This window comes from Paramisgurnus dabryanus, chromosome 5, assembly GCF_030506205.2.
Source record: "Paramisgurnus dabryanus chromosome 5, PD_genome_1.1, whole genome shotgun sequence".
Classification (NCBI taxonomy): Eukaryota; Metazoa; Chordata; class Actinopteri; order Cypriniformes; family Cobitidae; genus Paramisgurnus; species Paramisgurnus dabryanus.
Window position 1 is genome coordinate 33,047,488 of NC_133341.1, and position 14,293 is coordinate 33,061,780.

General features: G+C 35.8%; 2 protein-coding genes across 2 annotated transcripts; both read left to right on the forward strand.

The window, feature by feature from the left end:
- The first annotated feature begins 224 nt into the window (after positions 1 to 224).
- sat1a.1 (spermidine/spermine N1-acetyltransferase 1a, duplicate 1) lies at positions 225 to 4,775 on the forward strand. Its single transcript, XM_065251165.1, has 6 exons — positions 225 to 477; positions 560 to 611; positions 767 to 850; positions 3,888 to 3,989; positions 4,065 to 4,105; positions 4,309 to 4,775. The coding sequence occupies exons 1-6, from the start codon at positions 412 to 414 to the stop codon at positions 4,477 to 4,479; spliced, it is 516 nt and encodes a 171-aa protein (XP_065107237.1). The 5' UTR covers positions 225 to 411; the 3' UTR covers positions 4,480 to 4,775.
- A 6,762-nt stretch (positions 4,776 to 11,537) lies between these two features.
- LOC135732817 (diamine acetyltransferase 1-like) lies at positions 11,538 to 14,060 on the forward strand. Its single transcript, XM_065251169.2, has 6 exons — positions 11,538 to 11,788; positions 11,903 to 11,954; positions 12,053 to 12,136; positions 12,423 to 12,524; positions 12,608 to 12,648; positions 13,740 to 14,060. The coding sequence occupies exons 1-6, from the start codon at positions 11,723 to 11,725 to the stop codon at positions 13,905 to 13,907; spliced, it is 513 nt and encodes a 170-aa protein (XP_065107241.1). The 5' UTR covers positions 11,538 to 11,722; the 3' UTR covers positions 13,908 to 14,060.
- Positions 14,061 to 14,293: the final 233 nt, after the last annotated feature.

The following is a 14,293-nucleotide window of genomic DNA, read 5'->3' on the forward strand; positions in this document are numbered from 1 at the left end:
ATCTTTAATAAATCTCATGGGCTGTTGTGAGTTTGCTGCATTACATGAAAAGTGAATATTCCAGAAGGTTAAAGATTAACCCACACTGCTTTTGGGTGGTTTAGGGGGACATTTCCTCTATAGATTTAGGAACGGCCCAACACACAAGTCACAAACAAACCGAATCACAGTAGGAGTGGCCTGCGTGTTTCAGCCCCTTCAGTGCATCAATAAATACAGAAAAGCATCCGGCTTCGAGTACATCAGCTGTGTTCATCACATCAAACTCTGGATGCCTTTTCAAGCAGGAGAGATCCAAACTCAAGCCTATAGCTGAGGGTGACCCTCTGACATGCGGATGAAGAAACACGTCTTACTACTCTTCACATACAGAGGTTTACTAAGCAAAGGAAAAAAGAATAAAAGAAGAAAATGGCCAAGTTTATATTACGGAAAGCCGAGCCCAAAGACGTCTCCGATATACTGCGACTCATAAAGGTAAAACTGCAAAATATTAACATTAAAGATTTCAAATGTTGCTTATTTTGTTACCTCATTTAAATCTTATTTGTTACATTAGGAACTTGCAAAGTATGAAGAAATGGAGAATCAAGTTATTCTAACAGAAGAAGGTAAATGTTTCATGCATGAATCATCATCAGTTTTGTCCAAAGCAAATGAATAATATGCAATTGTTATTTTCCCTCAACTGTAGGATTTGGTTTTTGGGGTATTTGAAGCCCCTCTCTGTGTGATGTGCTTTATAATCTCACACTTGTTCTTGTAGATCTCCTGGAGGACGGTTTTGGAGATCATCCGTTTTATCACTGTATAGTGGCTGAAGTGGCCAAAGAGCATCAGACCGCTGATGGTAAGACTAAACCAACCCCATGTCTAATAGTGACACGGTTAGTACACGGTTATCTTCTGTTGTTGTTTTTTTTCCGATTGAGGTTGAGACAAAAGTGCATAAACTCCCACGGACATCTGAGTTACCAAATGTGTTTCTATTTATAATGATGCAATGTTTGCTAACAGTAAGCAGTGTCCTTGCTTTACTATATACATTAAAAGGTAATTTTCAGTTCACCTTTGAATATGACATCTGGGTAGACTTTCAGAAAAGTGTAAACACGCTTTGATGCTATCAGATCACAGCTCTGTCTGAACATCCTGAACAGCTTTAGTTTGAATTTGTGTCTGAGGTCAAAGTCAAACAGATGAAGTGTTATTTCTGCAAATTCTGCAGAAATGCCAAGAGAAATGACACTTCAAACACTTGGTTTGTTTGGTTTGAATTTTTTCCATCACAACATTGTTTTTTTTTACCCAGCAAGCACTTTTGCATTTAAAAGACATCTAACAAAGCCTAAACATTTAGGCTGAAACAGGGCAATATTGGGGCTGTCAGCAGCTGCGTTTCCATTATAGATTTGAGCAAAACTTTAGCTTTATTTTCTTAATGTTTCCATTAAAGGGGCCATGGCATGAAAATCTGACTATTTCCATGTTTAAGTGCTATGATTGGGTCCCCCAGGGCTTCTATCAACCTAGAAAATGTGAAAAAGATCAACCCAGTAACTTAGTTTTGGTAAACCATTCTCTACAAGCACATGAGAAAATAGATTTGATATGATGTCATAAGGAGCCCTTATTATAATAATACCGCCCCTTAATCTGCACTATCCAACCACAGCACTGCCATTAAGTGCAGAGAGAGAGAAAATAATTGACAGCACAATTGAGTTTCAATTGCAACAAACTGCTCATTTGCATTTAAAAGGACACACCCAAAATGACACATTTTTGCACACACCTACAAAGTGTCAATTTAAACATGCTATAATCAATTATCTGTGGGGTATTTTGAGCTAAAACTTCACATATGTGCTCTGGGATACCAAAGATTTATTTGACATCTTAAAAAAGTCTTGTGCCCCTTTAACTGATGATATGCGACTGAAACATAGTTTTTGCTCTTGCGATCACGTTGACTGATGTTGGTAGGTTTACTAATATCACATCCAGTGCAGGAGGCATTATTGTTAACCATAGGAGATGTAAGAATATTATACGAACATTATTGCCAAGGAAAGCCTTAGGAGCGGAAATGTATAGGTGTTTCTTGGAGGTGATAGGACATTATTTTATATCAAAAGAGATGTAGGAGTGTTATTAAAACATTATTGGCATGAAAAGCCTCTTATACTTGGGAGCAGAAACGGATTGAGGAGATGCTGGGAGGTTTTAGTTCATACAGCGTCATCTTCAAATAATGATTATGTGAATTACTTGCATCAGATCACCTGAAACTGCGAATAAACTATTTTCATTGCAGTTTTGCAAAATACACTGTTTCTGAATTGCCTGAAAAAGCACCTCATGCGAGCGTAATTTATTTTTACAATAGATATTGGACATGTTTTCATTGCCCGTATTTTTAATTTGCAATGTCAATTTGTGCAATTTAAAGGGTAATGGAGAGGCAGCAAGTAAAAATGTACCAGATGTCTAACCATATGCCAATAAAATAAAATGAATAAAAACCCACCTTGGAATTACTGTTGACTTTGCCTACAAGTTATTTTGGCAAAAACGACACGTAACCAAATTCAAGTTTATTTCGGCTATAAGCGAGTTACTCATACCGGACTATATGGTCTAGATAAGATGAAATGATGGCTTTTGCTTGCTGGGTCCCATCTTCATGCAGCTCTTTTCCAAAATGGTTTTGAAAATATCTGACGATTTGGAATGCGGTGCACAAACCAATTTTCTTTATATGTTGGGAAAAGGACTGCAAAAGACCATTTAAAAGGGGACATTAAGATGTCAAATAAATCTTTGGTGTCCCCAGTATATGTATATGTATATGAAGTTTTAGCTCAAAATACCCCATAGATCATTTATTATAGCATGCCACTTTGTAGGTGTGAGCGTAAATGTTTTGGGTGTGTCTTTTAAAATGCACATGAGCGATTTTTTTTCACATGCTTGCAGAGAATGGTTTACCAAAACTAAGTTACTGGGTTGATCTTTTTCACATTTTTATGTTGATAGAAGCACTGGGGACCCAATTATAGCACTTAAACATAAAAAGTCAGATTTTCATGATATGCCCCCTTTAAGAAAATTTTCTTTGCGTTCATATAAACCACATAAATGCTAAAGAAGGAAGACAGGTTAAACTTAGTAAATAATATCATTGGTGAAATGAAACGCTGTTTTTTAAAGTGCTTTGTCAAATCCCCCTTCTGTAATTTATTGTCTTCAGGCTACAGTCTCTTGCTTCGCCGTGTACATTGCCTGTGGCTGTGTACATGGGTGGGCGGGGAGGTAACTGAAAGATCGATTACAGTAGTGTAACATAAACAATATACCAGAGGTAAGGCCCACAACACCTGGAACAATACCAAATTTACACCACACACAAAAAAAACATACCCGATACTAACAACTTCCCACCTAACGGATCATACGGAAACTAGGGATGGGAATTGCGGCAAAAATTCCATTTCCTTATCCAATTTTAAGGAACAAAGTATGGACAATGTAATGACAACAGAGTTATCATAAGAAAATATTTCATTTTCCAACCATATCACCAAAATTTCACTCAGTCCTACTTTGTTTCATGAACAAATTCTCGATTCCCAGCCCTACTGGTATGAATGTGCAAATTCACGTAATATTGAATGACATATCCAAGAAATCTGTGGATCTGGAATGTATGAAAGGGTTGTGATGCCAATAATAATTGCTTCCTAAAATTAAACCAAAGCGAATTACAAACCAGCCAATGGTGTCCATCACCATGCAAACTTTTTCTTTTCTGTGATTTCCAAGATTAAAAAAATTTATTTGACCTTAAATGAAACATTAGTGATTGTTCAGCATCTTTTTTCCAGGTCATGCGATCATTGGCTTTGCCATGTATTATTTCACCTATGACCCCTGGATTGGGAAGCTGCTCTACTTGGAAGACTTCTATGTCATGAAGGATTTTAGAGGTAAAATGTTATCCTGTATGTTTATGTAAACATTCGATTTAAAAACACGTTGCACTAAATCTTTTTCCCGCATAGGATTTGGAATTGGTTCTGAAATCCTGAAGAAACTGAGTCAGGTATTTGTCTTCACTTTCAAAGTTTCATGCAAGCACACGAGGAAGCAATGCTTCAGTTGTTTTCCGACTTACGGTAGTTGGCCAAGCTCAAAGTGTATATTGTGTGTGTTAATAATTAACTCGCAGGTTAATCATCTTAGATTATATGACGCTCCAATCTTCCAGTATATCTTGTACTAAATCTTTTTAATCTTTTACTGTAGACGGCAGTAAAGACGCGCTGCAGTAGTATGCACTTCATCGTGGCGGAGTGGAACAAACCCTCCATCGACTTCTACAAGCGGCGCGGAGCTTCAGATCTCTCTCTGGAAGAAGGATGGAGGCTCTTCAAGATCGACAAACAGAATCTGATGAAGATGATGGATGAGGAGTAAACATGAGAAGATGTTTCAGGGTTGTTCAGTTGGAGGGTTTTCCATAAAATTCCATATAAAGCATTGTGTGTTGTGTTTTAATATAACTTCAACATGGTTTAAAGTGATGCATTAAAGATTTTTACAAATGCATTCATTTATTGCAGTGGACAGATGTGTAATTCTCTACAAATATTAGTATAGTGATAAAAACAACCGTTAAATAATTTATGAATCAGATGCTTTCTATTTGGTTTAATGTCTTTAATAAATCTTTTTAAATTAAAAAGGAAACAATAAAAATGTTTTATGTCGTACATGTGTGTATTCTCTTTCTCATTTAATTTATATGAGGGCAGTTATACACAGCGCATGATTGTTCATCTTCTGATCCAGTAAATACAGTATAAGATGTCATTCTCTTGACTTTCTGTTATGGGTTTTAATGCCATTTCATGCATTCTGACTTATTAACATAGTTTAAGAGTTGCAATTTACATGCTTAACAAATGCAAAGTGTCAAAAAAGCAGCTTTTGACAGCATATTTATGGGCCAAACTCTCGCCTCCTCTTTCCTACAAGTTTTGGAAAGTTTTTTTTTCAAACATGGGTACCCGTTATGCATCAATGACCCCATATTCCTTTTATGGGCACTTCCCCTGGAAAAGCACGCCCACATGTCAATAAGAGTGAGAACGAGTACGCTCATTAGCATTGATTCAGGCATCATTGCATGTGATAACTTTGTTTTATATGAATAATGAATCAATAATGGCACAAAAGACGAAGTGTGTTTTTGGATGTAATGAGAAGAAAGTCTTGTTCGACTAATTGCATTACGTTTCATGGAAAGAAATACTTATGTTACTTTTAAATTACTTTTGCGTTACTCTTTCTTACTTGGCTGAGGCTTGATCTCTTTCAGTCCTTGCAGGTGTTTTTATGACTGAAAAGCTCTGCATTAAGAAAATGCATATCTCCTCCATCGCAAAAATGTCTGTTTCTGACTCACATACTGTTCCTGCTCAGGCATGCACGCATGCAGTGTGTAATTCTACGTGACTATGTTTAGTTTAATTCAGTACATTATTTTTTAAATCAAAGTAATTAAACTGAAAAGTAACTCACATTACGTTTTTTTAAAAACTAACTGAAATATTAATGTGTACATTTATAAAGTAATGTGTTACTTTACTTGTTACATCAGAAAAGTAATATTATTATTACTTAATGCATGTTACTTGTAATGCGTTACCCCCAACACTGTATGGATGCTTATTTAAAAAAGTATTGTGCATAATACTGTATATCTATATGAAATGAAGAATTTATAGAAGATAACATTTGATTGAAAATATGATCATGCTGGTTTTACATTAAAATGAATTGAGTCATTAAGTAGTTTTACAGGTTTTAAAGTTCTCTCTTCTGCAGAAGTATAGAAAAAGGTATTTCTATAGGACTGTATTGCATTAGCAGCACTAAAGGTTATTTCCCAGGGAACAATGTATAGATTTATCTCTTATTTCCTGTAAGTCACATGCACACAAAACTGCATTCTCTTTCACTCATCCTTGCACATACCCCCATACAATTATGTGAAAAAAACTGCATTTAGACAGGTAGGGGTGGTCATGCAGGAAACACATATACTGAATAAATGTATAGTTTGACAAATGTTCTCGTGAAAACAGTCGTTACATCTTAAGGAAATGAGTTGTGTATCATCATCATATGGTTTCGAGCTATAACTGAAAGTGACACCTAATTTCTTGATGTTAATCAAACAACAAAACACATATCTAACAAAGATATGCAGTGTTATATGTCTTAAGCTCCACATTAATGATAATAACAATAAGAAATGTTACCAGAGCATCAAATCAGCATATTAGACAGATTTTTGAAGGATCTTCTGAATCTGAAGACTAATAATGATGCTAAAATTAAAATTTCCCATCACAGGAATGAATTAGATTTTAAAATACATACAACACTGTAAAAAGTGATGGGACCAATCAATCATGGCAACATACCTTATAGTAAAAATGTAAAATTGCTATTAATAATTATTACATCATTATATCTACTATTTAGTGAGGGATATGCACTTGTTTACACCATTTTTAGGATTAACAATCATATTTATTTGGATGTGTAAGTCTGAAAATGTTTGCTTACACAGCAGATTTCCGTCACAGCTCTAGTGCTAGTGTCTACACTGTAATAAAGTTCACTTTACCAAAGCAAACTAAAAAGGAAAATTAAGGTTAACTTAGTAATCACCTATTAGTAAATAAACATTTTGTTCTGAGTAAATTTACGAATATCAGTTTAGTTTAACGTGTTATATTCAGTTAATATATAAATCATTGGTTACTAATGTAACATAAGAATTTAAATTAAGATTACTGTTCTGATTTGATTAAACTAACAGCGTTATACTTTTTACTGCAAACATCCTAAATACTTTGGACATGGATTTAATCTTCCACTTGAAGCTATGCTTACTTAACTTGCAATCCGGTTCCAAGTTTTTTTTTAAGTAAAAAGTACAATCAAATTCTAAACTTATTTTTTGTAATAAACAGCTAGAAAGCTTTTAAAAAACATAATGTAGTGAATTCACAGACACTTCTGTTTGAACAGTATCAGACTTTCTGACTAAATTGCATTCTGCTCTCATTCACAAACTATATCTTTAAAAAAAAAAGCAAAATTAGGCCTCCTTTAGGCTAAATTTGGCTATTAAAATCATACAGAGGAGTCTGCTTATCAATCGTTCCCGCGATACTTTGATGCCATCAGCCTGCGGTTCTTGCGGCACCACATAAAGTCGAACTCAGCCTATAGCCCACATAGATTTAGTGGTTATGGAGCATCCCCTCCAAGTCTGAGGCCCTAGGCATTTGCCTACAGGTAGAGCCCTGATAGATTCATGAGTTATCCAGAGATAGTGGGATCATGTTTTGTGTGTGTTGCTTTGTGGTGAATCGCTCCTCCCGCTGGATGCTCCTTGGATTTTGTGCTTTTCCAGAAACATTCGCTAGTGCCCTGCTGAAAAAACCAGCATACCAGCAAGACCAGCAAATGTTGTGTTTTGGTGCTGGTTTGCTAGTGAACACCAGCTAAACCAGCATCAAACCAGCACCAGCATTAGCACCAGCTAAACCAGCACCAAACCAGCATTAGCACCAGCTAAACCAGCATTAGCACCAGCATCCCATGCTGGTCATACCAGCATATGTTGTGTTTTGGTGCTGGTATGCTGTGACCACCAGCTAAACCAGCATAGACCAGCATAATTCCCATGCTGGTTTGATGCTGTTTTTTTCAGCAGGGTGCTGATCTGTCTTTTATACATCTAATAAAATTAAAGACTTTTCTGAGATATGAAGGAAGTAATACTACTATATAGATACTTAAGATTAGCATGAGATGAGCAGAAACAATGTGTTATGTGACCTTTAAGCTAAACCTGGTTTAACAGACAAGACCTAGTAAAAGCCAAGGGCTTAAGTTTAATATGCCCTAGAGAAATATGTTACCGATGTGTATCTTGAGACAAATCAATGGCACTGGCTTATTTAAGATCTGTCATTGCAAGTTATTATTAGTTCAGACAGCTCAAAATGTGTCTAGGACTATACCCTTAAGCTTTGTCTGTGAAACCGGGGTCTGTGTATATGTCATGTTTCTGCTAATCTGTTTTAAAGCTCAATGAACTAAACTGGATGAGGGTGGCCAATACAGAGAAAGATTTGTCAATTTTATGCAACTGTAGGAGTATAAAACATTCCTATACTTTCAAAGCCAACAGAAAGATCATTTCTGTCACGCTTTAGAAACTGCTGTCGTGAATACAGGAAACACACAACTGCAAAAATAACACCCACTTCCTTCCTCACGAGACACATGCACCTCCTTGCAGTACACAGCTGCAGCTGCAAACTTCATGCAACAAACTTCACAACACCCAATTTTCCAGACATTAGGTAACATGAAAGCATGCTTTTGTTGGGTAGGTTCTGATAATGACTCACAGGAATCCTGTCTTCATCCTATAGGTCTCCCAGTAAGGAATTCCTGCTTGGAGCGGATGTGAATGAGTCAGTACTGATGATTAAAGCCCATTCAGAAAAACAGGACAAAACTGAAGATGCTGAATAGCAAGGAGAAATTGTGATAACCTTTCACTTTGTGAGTGCAGTCGTGGCCCAGCGGGTACAGAGTTGTACAGAGTAACCCAAAGGTCGCTGATTCGATATGGGTTACCATACGTTTGCCATATGTCACTTTTAATTGACCTCATATTAGATGCATCTAACAAACATACACCCTTTCTCCATGGATAAGACACAACAGCACAACATTTAAGTTATCCAAGGGTGCTCCGATCAGGATTTTTTTAGGCAAATCACTGAAAAATCACGAATAACCATGATGTTACATAAATGAAAACGGTATAACCATGTGTTTTTTGTTATTAAAGGGCCAATATTATGCCCATTTTACGTGATAAAGTCTGTGTCTGTGAAGTTTCTGCTTATAATACCCTACAGATCATTTATTATGTCCGAAATGCTCCTATTTGGGTGCTAGCAAAAAAGTGCTGTGTACCTTTAAATGCAAATGAGCTACTGGTTTTGGTTAAAAATAGATCTGATTTCTGTAAACAATGGTATCTTTCGCTGCATTAGTGCAACAACATGCTAACAAACACATTTAGAAAAGCTTTTGAGTAAAGTTAACCAGTCAGTCAGTGGCTTTGGGCGGGGCTTTATCAGTGTGACATCACATTTACAAGAGAAATAGCATATTTAATGGATATTAAAAGGGAAGTAGTGGGTGATTTTTTTCATTGTAGGGTGGTTGTGTTCACACACTGCTAACACACATTTATGTACAAACCCCTTGAAAAGTGGATTTAGTGTAATATGGGCCCTTTAAAATGGTTTTCATTGATAAGTTGCTGTAGTTTAATTACAATTATTACACGACTCTCTAAAATGCTTGATTCTGATTGGCCAACCACAACATTGCAAGATTTGTTCTTGTCAAATAACTACCGCTTAAAACTAATAACACACAGGTATAGTTTAATATTACACAAAAAATAAATATAAATATTTCTTTAAATAACATGACAAATAATTAGCACTTTGACCTCGGCCGCAGTACTATTGATGGAAGTTTGAGCGAAAGGGGGAGTAGTCAGGAGTGATGATGTTACTGCGCCGGAGGTCGAAGTGCTGCCAACTAAAGGTGGTCGCACAACGGACGCGCAGCACAGCGCCGCGCCGTGCAGTTCTAAAAAAATCAAACATATTGTTTTCTATGAGTATACGCACACCGGGGGGCGACAGGTGGCGCCTGTCCGTGGCGCCCAGCTTTGACTGTCGCGCCACAGAGCGCCACTCACATAGTTTAACATGAAATAGCATCACATTTGTCCCAAATCATTAACGATTAACATTGGCTGCTAACGTATATTTTGCATTTTGAAGTAGACGCTATCTGACTAAGCTCGCGCTATTTAATGTGCACTTCCGGTGTACGATACCTCCGAGTTGTCCTATTGAAAAACTGTGGTGTTTTCCTTTAAGTCTAGTCCCAGACTAAAACACACTTGAGCTGTCTCAACTGAAAACAACTTTTAAACTTAAAATCTACCAGTGCCATTGTTTCGTCTCAAGATGCGCACCTGTCATGTGATTTTCTACTTTAAAGTCCTAATTCAACTAAGGCCTAATCCTGTCTTAATCTAAATCCTGTCTGTAAAACCAAACCGTTCTGCATGTGTATAACATTTCACAGATTTCATTCAATATCAGTCTGAAGTCAATTTGTTGTAAAGTGAGTTTGAACAGATTAAACCAAGTGTATCATATTAGGAACTAAAATTTTAGGAAATTGAAGATCATGTTGTCTTAACGGAGAACCGATTATGTCAACTAATCGCTTACAGAATAAAAGTTTTTGTTTACATCATATATGTATATATAAAATAATATGTATATATAAATACACACACAGTCATGTATATATGTATATACATTTTGATATTTATATAGAATTTATATTATATATAAATATGCATGCTTAATATATACACATATTTTCCCCTTAAAATTATACATGAATGTGTATTTATATTAGAGCTGGGCATAGATTAATCTAGATTAATCTCATACAAAATAAAAGTATTTTTTGCATAATATATGAGTTTGTGCTGTGTGTAATAATTATGTATATATAAATACACACACATTCATGTATGTATTTAAGAAACATTTACATGTGTATATATATTTATTTATATATTATATATAAATAAAAAATTATATTAAATAAAACATTCCTTAAATGTATATATATGTATGTGCGTGAGTGCGTGAGTGCGTGAGTGCGTGAGTGCGTGTGTGCGTGTGTGCGTGTGTGCGTGTGTGCGTGTGTGCGTGTGTGCGTGTGTGCGTGTGTGCGTGTGTGCGTGTGTGTGTGTGTGTGTGTGTGTGTGTGTGTGTGTGTGTGTGTGTGTGTGTGTGTGTGTGTGTGTGTGTGTGTGTGTGTGTGTGTTTACATATACATAATATTTACACACAGCACAAACTCATATATTATGCAAAAAATACTTTTATTTGCAAGAGATGAATCTAGATTAATCTATGCCCAGCTCTAATTTATATACATAATTACACACACACACACACACACACACATATAGGATGTAAAAAAACTTTTATATGCAAACGATCAAAAAAAAAACATGGTTACTAGGTTACTACATAAAAATCATGGCTAATTTTCTTTAAGAAGGATTAAGATTAATTTTAAAATTAACATTACTCTTTTTATGTATATGATTGTTTTTTATTGTACCTGAATCATAACCAACAGAAAATGCCCCAGATTTCATTAACAAATATATTTTCGCTCGCTCCCCCGTGATCTGGTTTGTACTGGTAATCTTGCTGATGTGATGAACGCGTCATACCCAAGATATCCAGTAAGTGAACTGTAAACCATATTCAGTGCTTCCGGTCGATGACGCCACAGCCCGACGCATATAAAACAGGTCAGAACTGCGCGTGCCCGCAGAGCGCTTCTTGTGACTTCAGCTTGAATGTAATAGTTGAGTGATAGGGTGAAGAACCCGAAATCTCTGCTGAGGGTAGAACCTCTACAGTCGAATGAAGAAACAAATCTTACTACATTTCACATACCGAGGACTAGTAAGAAAAGGGAAGAAGAGTAAAAGAAGAAAATGGCCAAGTTTATATTACGGAAAGCCGAGCCTAAAGACGTCTCTGATATATTGCGACTCATAAAGGTAACGGTGTGCGCATGCGTGCAACATTTCAGATTTTATTTCATATCAGTCGGAAGTTTAATTTAGTTTTAAAGTGAGTTTGACACATTTAACGTTATCGGTGTTTAATTTTAGGAACTTGCGAAATTTGAGGAAATGGAGGAACAGGTTGTCCTAACCGAGAAAGGTACGTCTAAAACCTTAATTCAGCCTTTAACATTAAATATATCTATTATAAATCACTTGAAAACATTTTTATATGATAAATATTTGTTATTTTTTTAGAGTTACTCGAGGACGGCTTTGGAGATCATCCGTTTTATCACTGCGTAGTGGCAGAAGTACCGAAAGAAAGCCAATCTATAGAGGGCAAGTCAAATATATATATATATATATATCACTGTTTGTCACATATTTAACATTAAATGTACGTTTTAAATCTCAAAATGAATTAAGTTAATGTTGTAATGTTCGTCTTTTGCTGTGAGCCTGTGACGTGTCAGATGCGCATTAGATGATGACGCCATTCTTCCCGATACTGGGCACGCGTGGCTTGATCATGATTCACTGTCCATTTTAACTTTGTTTCCACTGTGACTCGTTCAGACTGAACACAATAGAAATTCTTATGTATGTTGTTATTATGTGTGTTCAGGTTATACAGTGGTTGGCTTTGCAATGTATTACTTCACTTATGATCCCTGGATTGGGAAGCTGCTGTATCTGGAGGACTTCTATGTCATGAAAGAGTTCAGAGGTACTGGATGAAGCTGTAAACACTTACAGATGTCAGGAATACATACGACTTCAAGCATTAATCAGTATTTTGTGTCTTTACAGGTTATGGGATGGGCTCTGAAATCCTCAGGATGCTCAGTGAGGTAAAAAACCACTTCAAAAATACTTCAAAAAAAAAACATCAAACTTAAACTAGTAGTAAAGTCAGTTATTAACTAGGTAAAAAATATATGAATATGATATAAATCTTCCCCTGACACGCACATCAGTTTGAATGAATAATTGCATTATAATTACACTTGGGGCATACAAAATTGATCACGAAAGGCAAAAAAGACAAATTCTTATAGGAAGAAATCACAATAAAAATGTAATGATTTGTGTTTGTGTCAGCGTTATCATCACAGTAGGTTTGGTTTATTGGTTTAGTTGCAATCTAAAATATTTTCTCATTTTAAGTCTAGTTGTGGATTTTAACACCAGTGTTCACTTTAAATAATGATTTATCTAAATACTTTATAATGAGTTTGCACACTGCATGTTACACATTACACACAGGGTTCCCACTTTAAAGGAGCATTTCACCCATAGAAACATTCATCTTTATTGAAAGTGCATCATATTTGTAGTCGAAATGTGACATACATTTCGAATTTGGTGCCTATTTGACCAAGAAAAGGTGTTTGTAGTCTCACCCCCTCAACAAAGATATTGGACTTCCTGAGGAAATGATGCATGACCATTCAAAAACATGACTGGGGTTCTAACTACAAAGCTTAATGCAAATGGGTGAAGTGTCCCTTTAAGTCAAATTCCCCAACTTTCAACAGACTAAAAAGCTAAATTCCCATGACCGGTATGTCTGCCATTCCATAAGCCTGGATAATGTAGTGTACGCCATAAGTTTATAAAAATGTAGCTTAAATGTGTAAAATGAATAAACAGAATTACATTTTGATGATGGAAACTAAAATTTAAAGCAACAAACAAAAATCCCTGATATTCCATTGATTTAAAATGTATAAAATTCCAGAAATTCCATGACCTGTGGGAACCCTGTAGACAAACATTGTTAAACCTACACATTTTGACAGCCAGTGGTTTCAGATTCTGTTTTCGTCAGATATTGCATCATCATCTAAAGTACCCAATGCATCATATTTCCTCAGTCTGAAAATAAAACCCAGAAGTAGTTTCTTTACTTAGGTTTTTTTTCCCGTTTTCTTTCCCACAGACAGCGGTTAAGACTCGATGTAGCGGGATGCACTTCATTGTGGCTGAGTGGAACACATCTTCCATCGAGTTTTATAAGCGACGTGGCGCCTCTGACCTCTCGCACGAGGAGGGATGGCGTCTGTATGAGATCGACAAGCTCAACCTACTCAAGATGTCTTCTAAGTAGACATCCGTGCGACAGACAATGTTGATTTCATTTAATATTCCTCAATGCTGTGTAAATTATATTGTTCATGAATAAAAAAAAAAAGATTACATTTGTAATGTCTTGAAGTTTATTTTTGAGATGAAATAAATCACTGTTTGGTTACGATGTTAATGATGTGACTTTTATCTGTGTGGGGTGTTTAAGAATCTTGAATGTTTTAAAAAGATAAAACCCAAATCAATATAATTTATTATAAACATAAGGATTTGGTAAATTTCTTTTGTTAGTAAAGTCAACCTGAAACAGCATCACAACTCATTTTTCTGTACCTCTGTATTATGATACAAAAAAATCTAAATCTGATGACAGGAAAGAAAATGTGTGATAATGAATAAATCCAATAA

Coding starts and splice junctions, on each gene's coding strand:
- LOC135732817 (XM_065251169.2), top strand. CDS start 11,723: ATGGCCAAGTTTATATTACGGAAAGCCGAGCCTAAAGACGTCTCTGAT. Junction 11,955..12,052: donor GGTTGTCCTAACCGAGAAAG/GTACGTCTAAAA, acceptor TTATTTTTTTAG/AGTTACTCGAGGACGGCTTT. Junction 12,137..12,422: donor AGAAAGCCAATCTATAGAGG/GCAAGTCAAATA, acceptor ATGTGTGTTCAG/GTTATACAGTGGTTGGCTTT.
- sat1a.1 (XM_065251165.1), top strand. CDS start 412: ATGGCCAAGTTTATATTACGGAAAGCCGAGCCCAAAGACGTCTCCGAT. Junction 478..559: donor ATATACTGCGACTCATAAAG/GTAAAACTGCAA, acceptor TTGTTACATTAG/GAACTTGCAAAGTATGAAGA. Junction 612..766: donor AGTTATTCTAACAGAAGAAG/GTAAATGTTTCA, acceptor TTGTTCTTGTAG/ATCTCCTGGAGGACGGTTTT.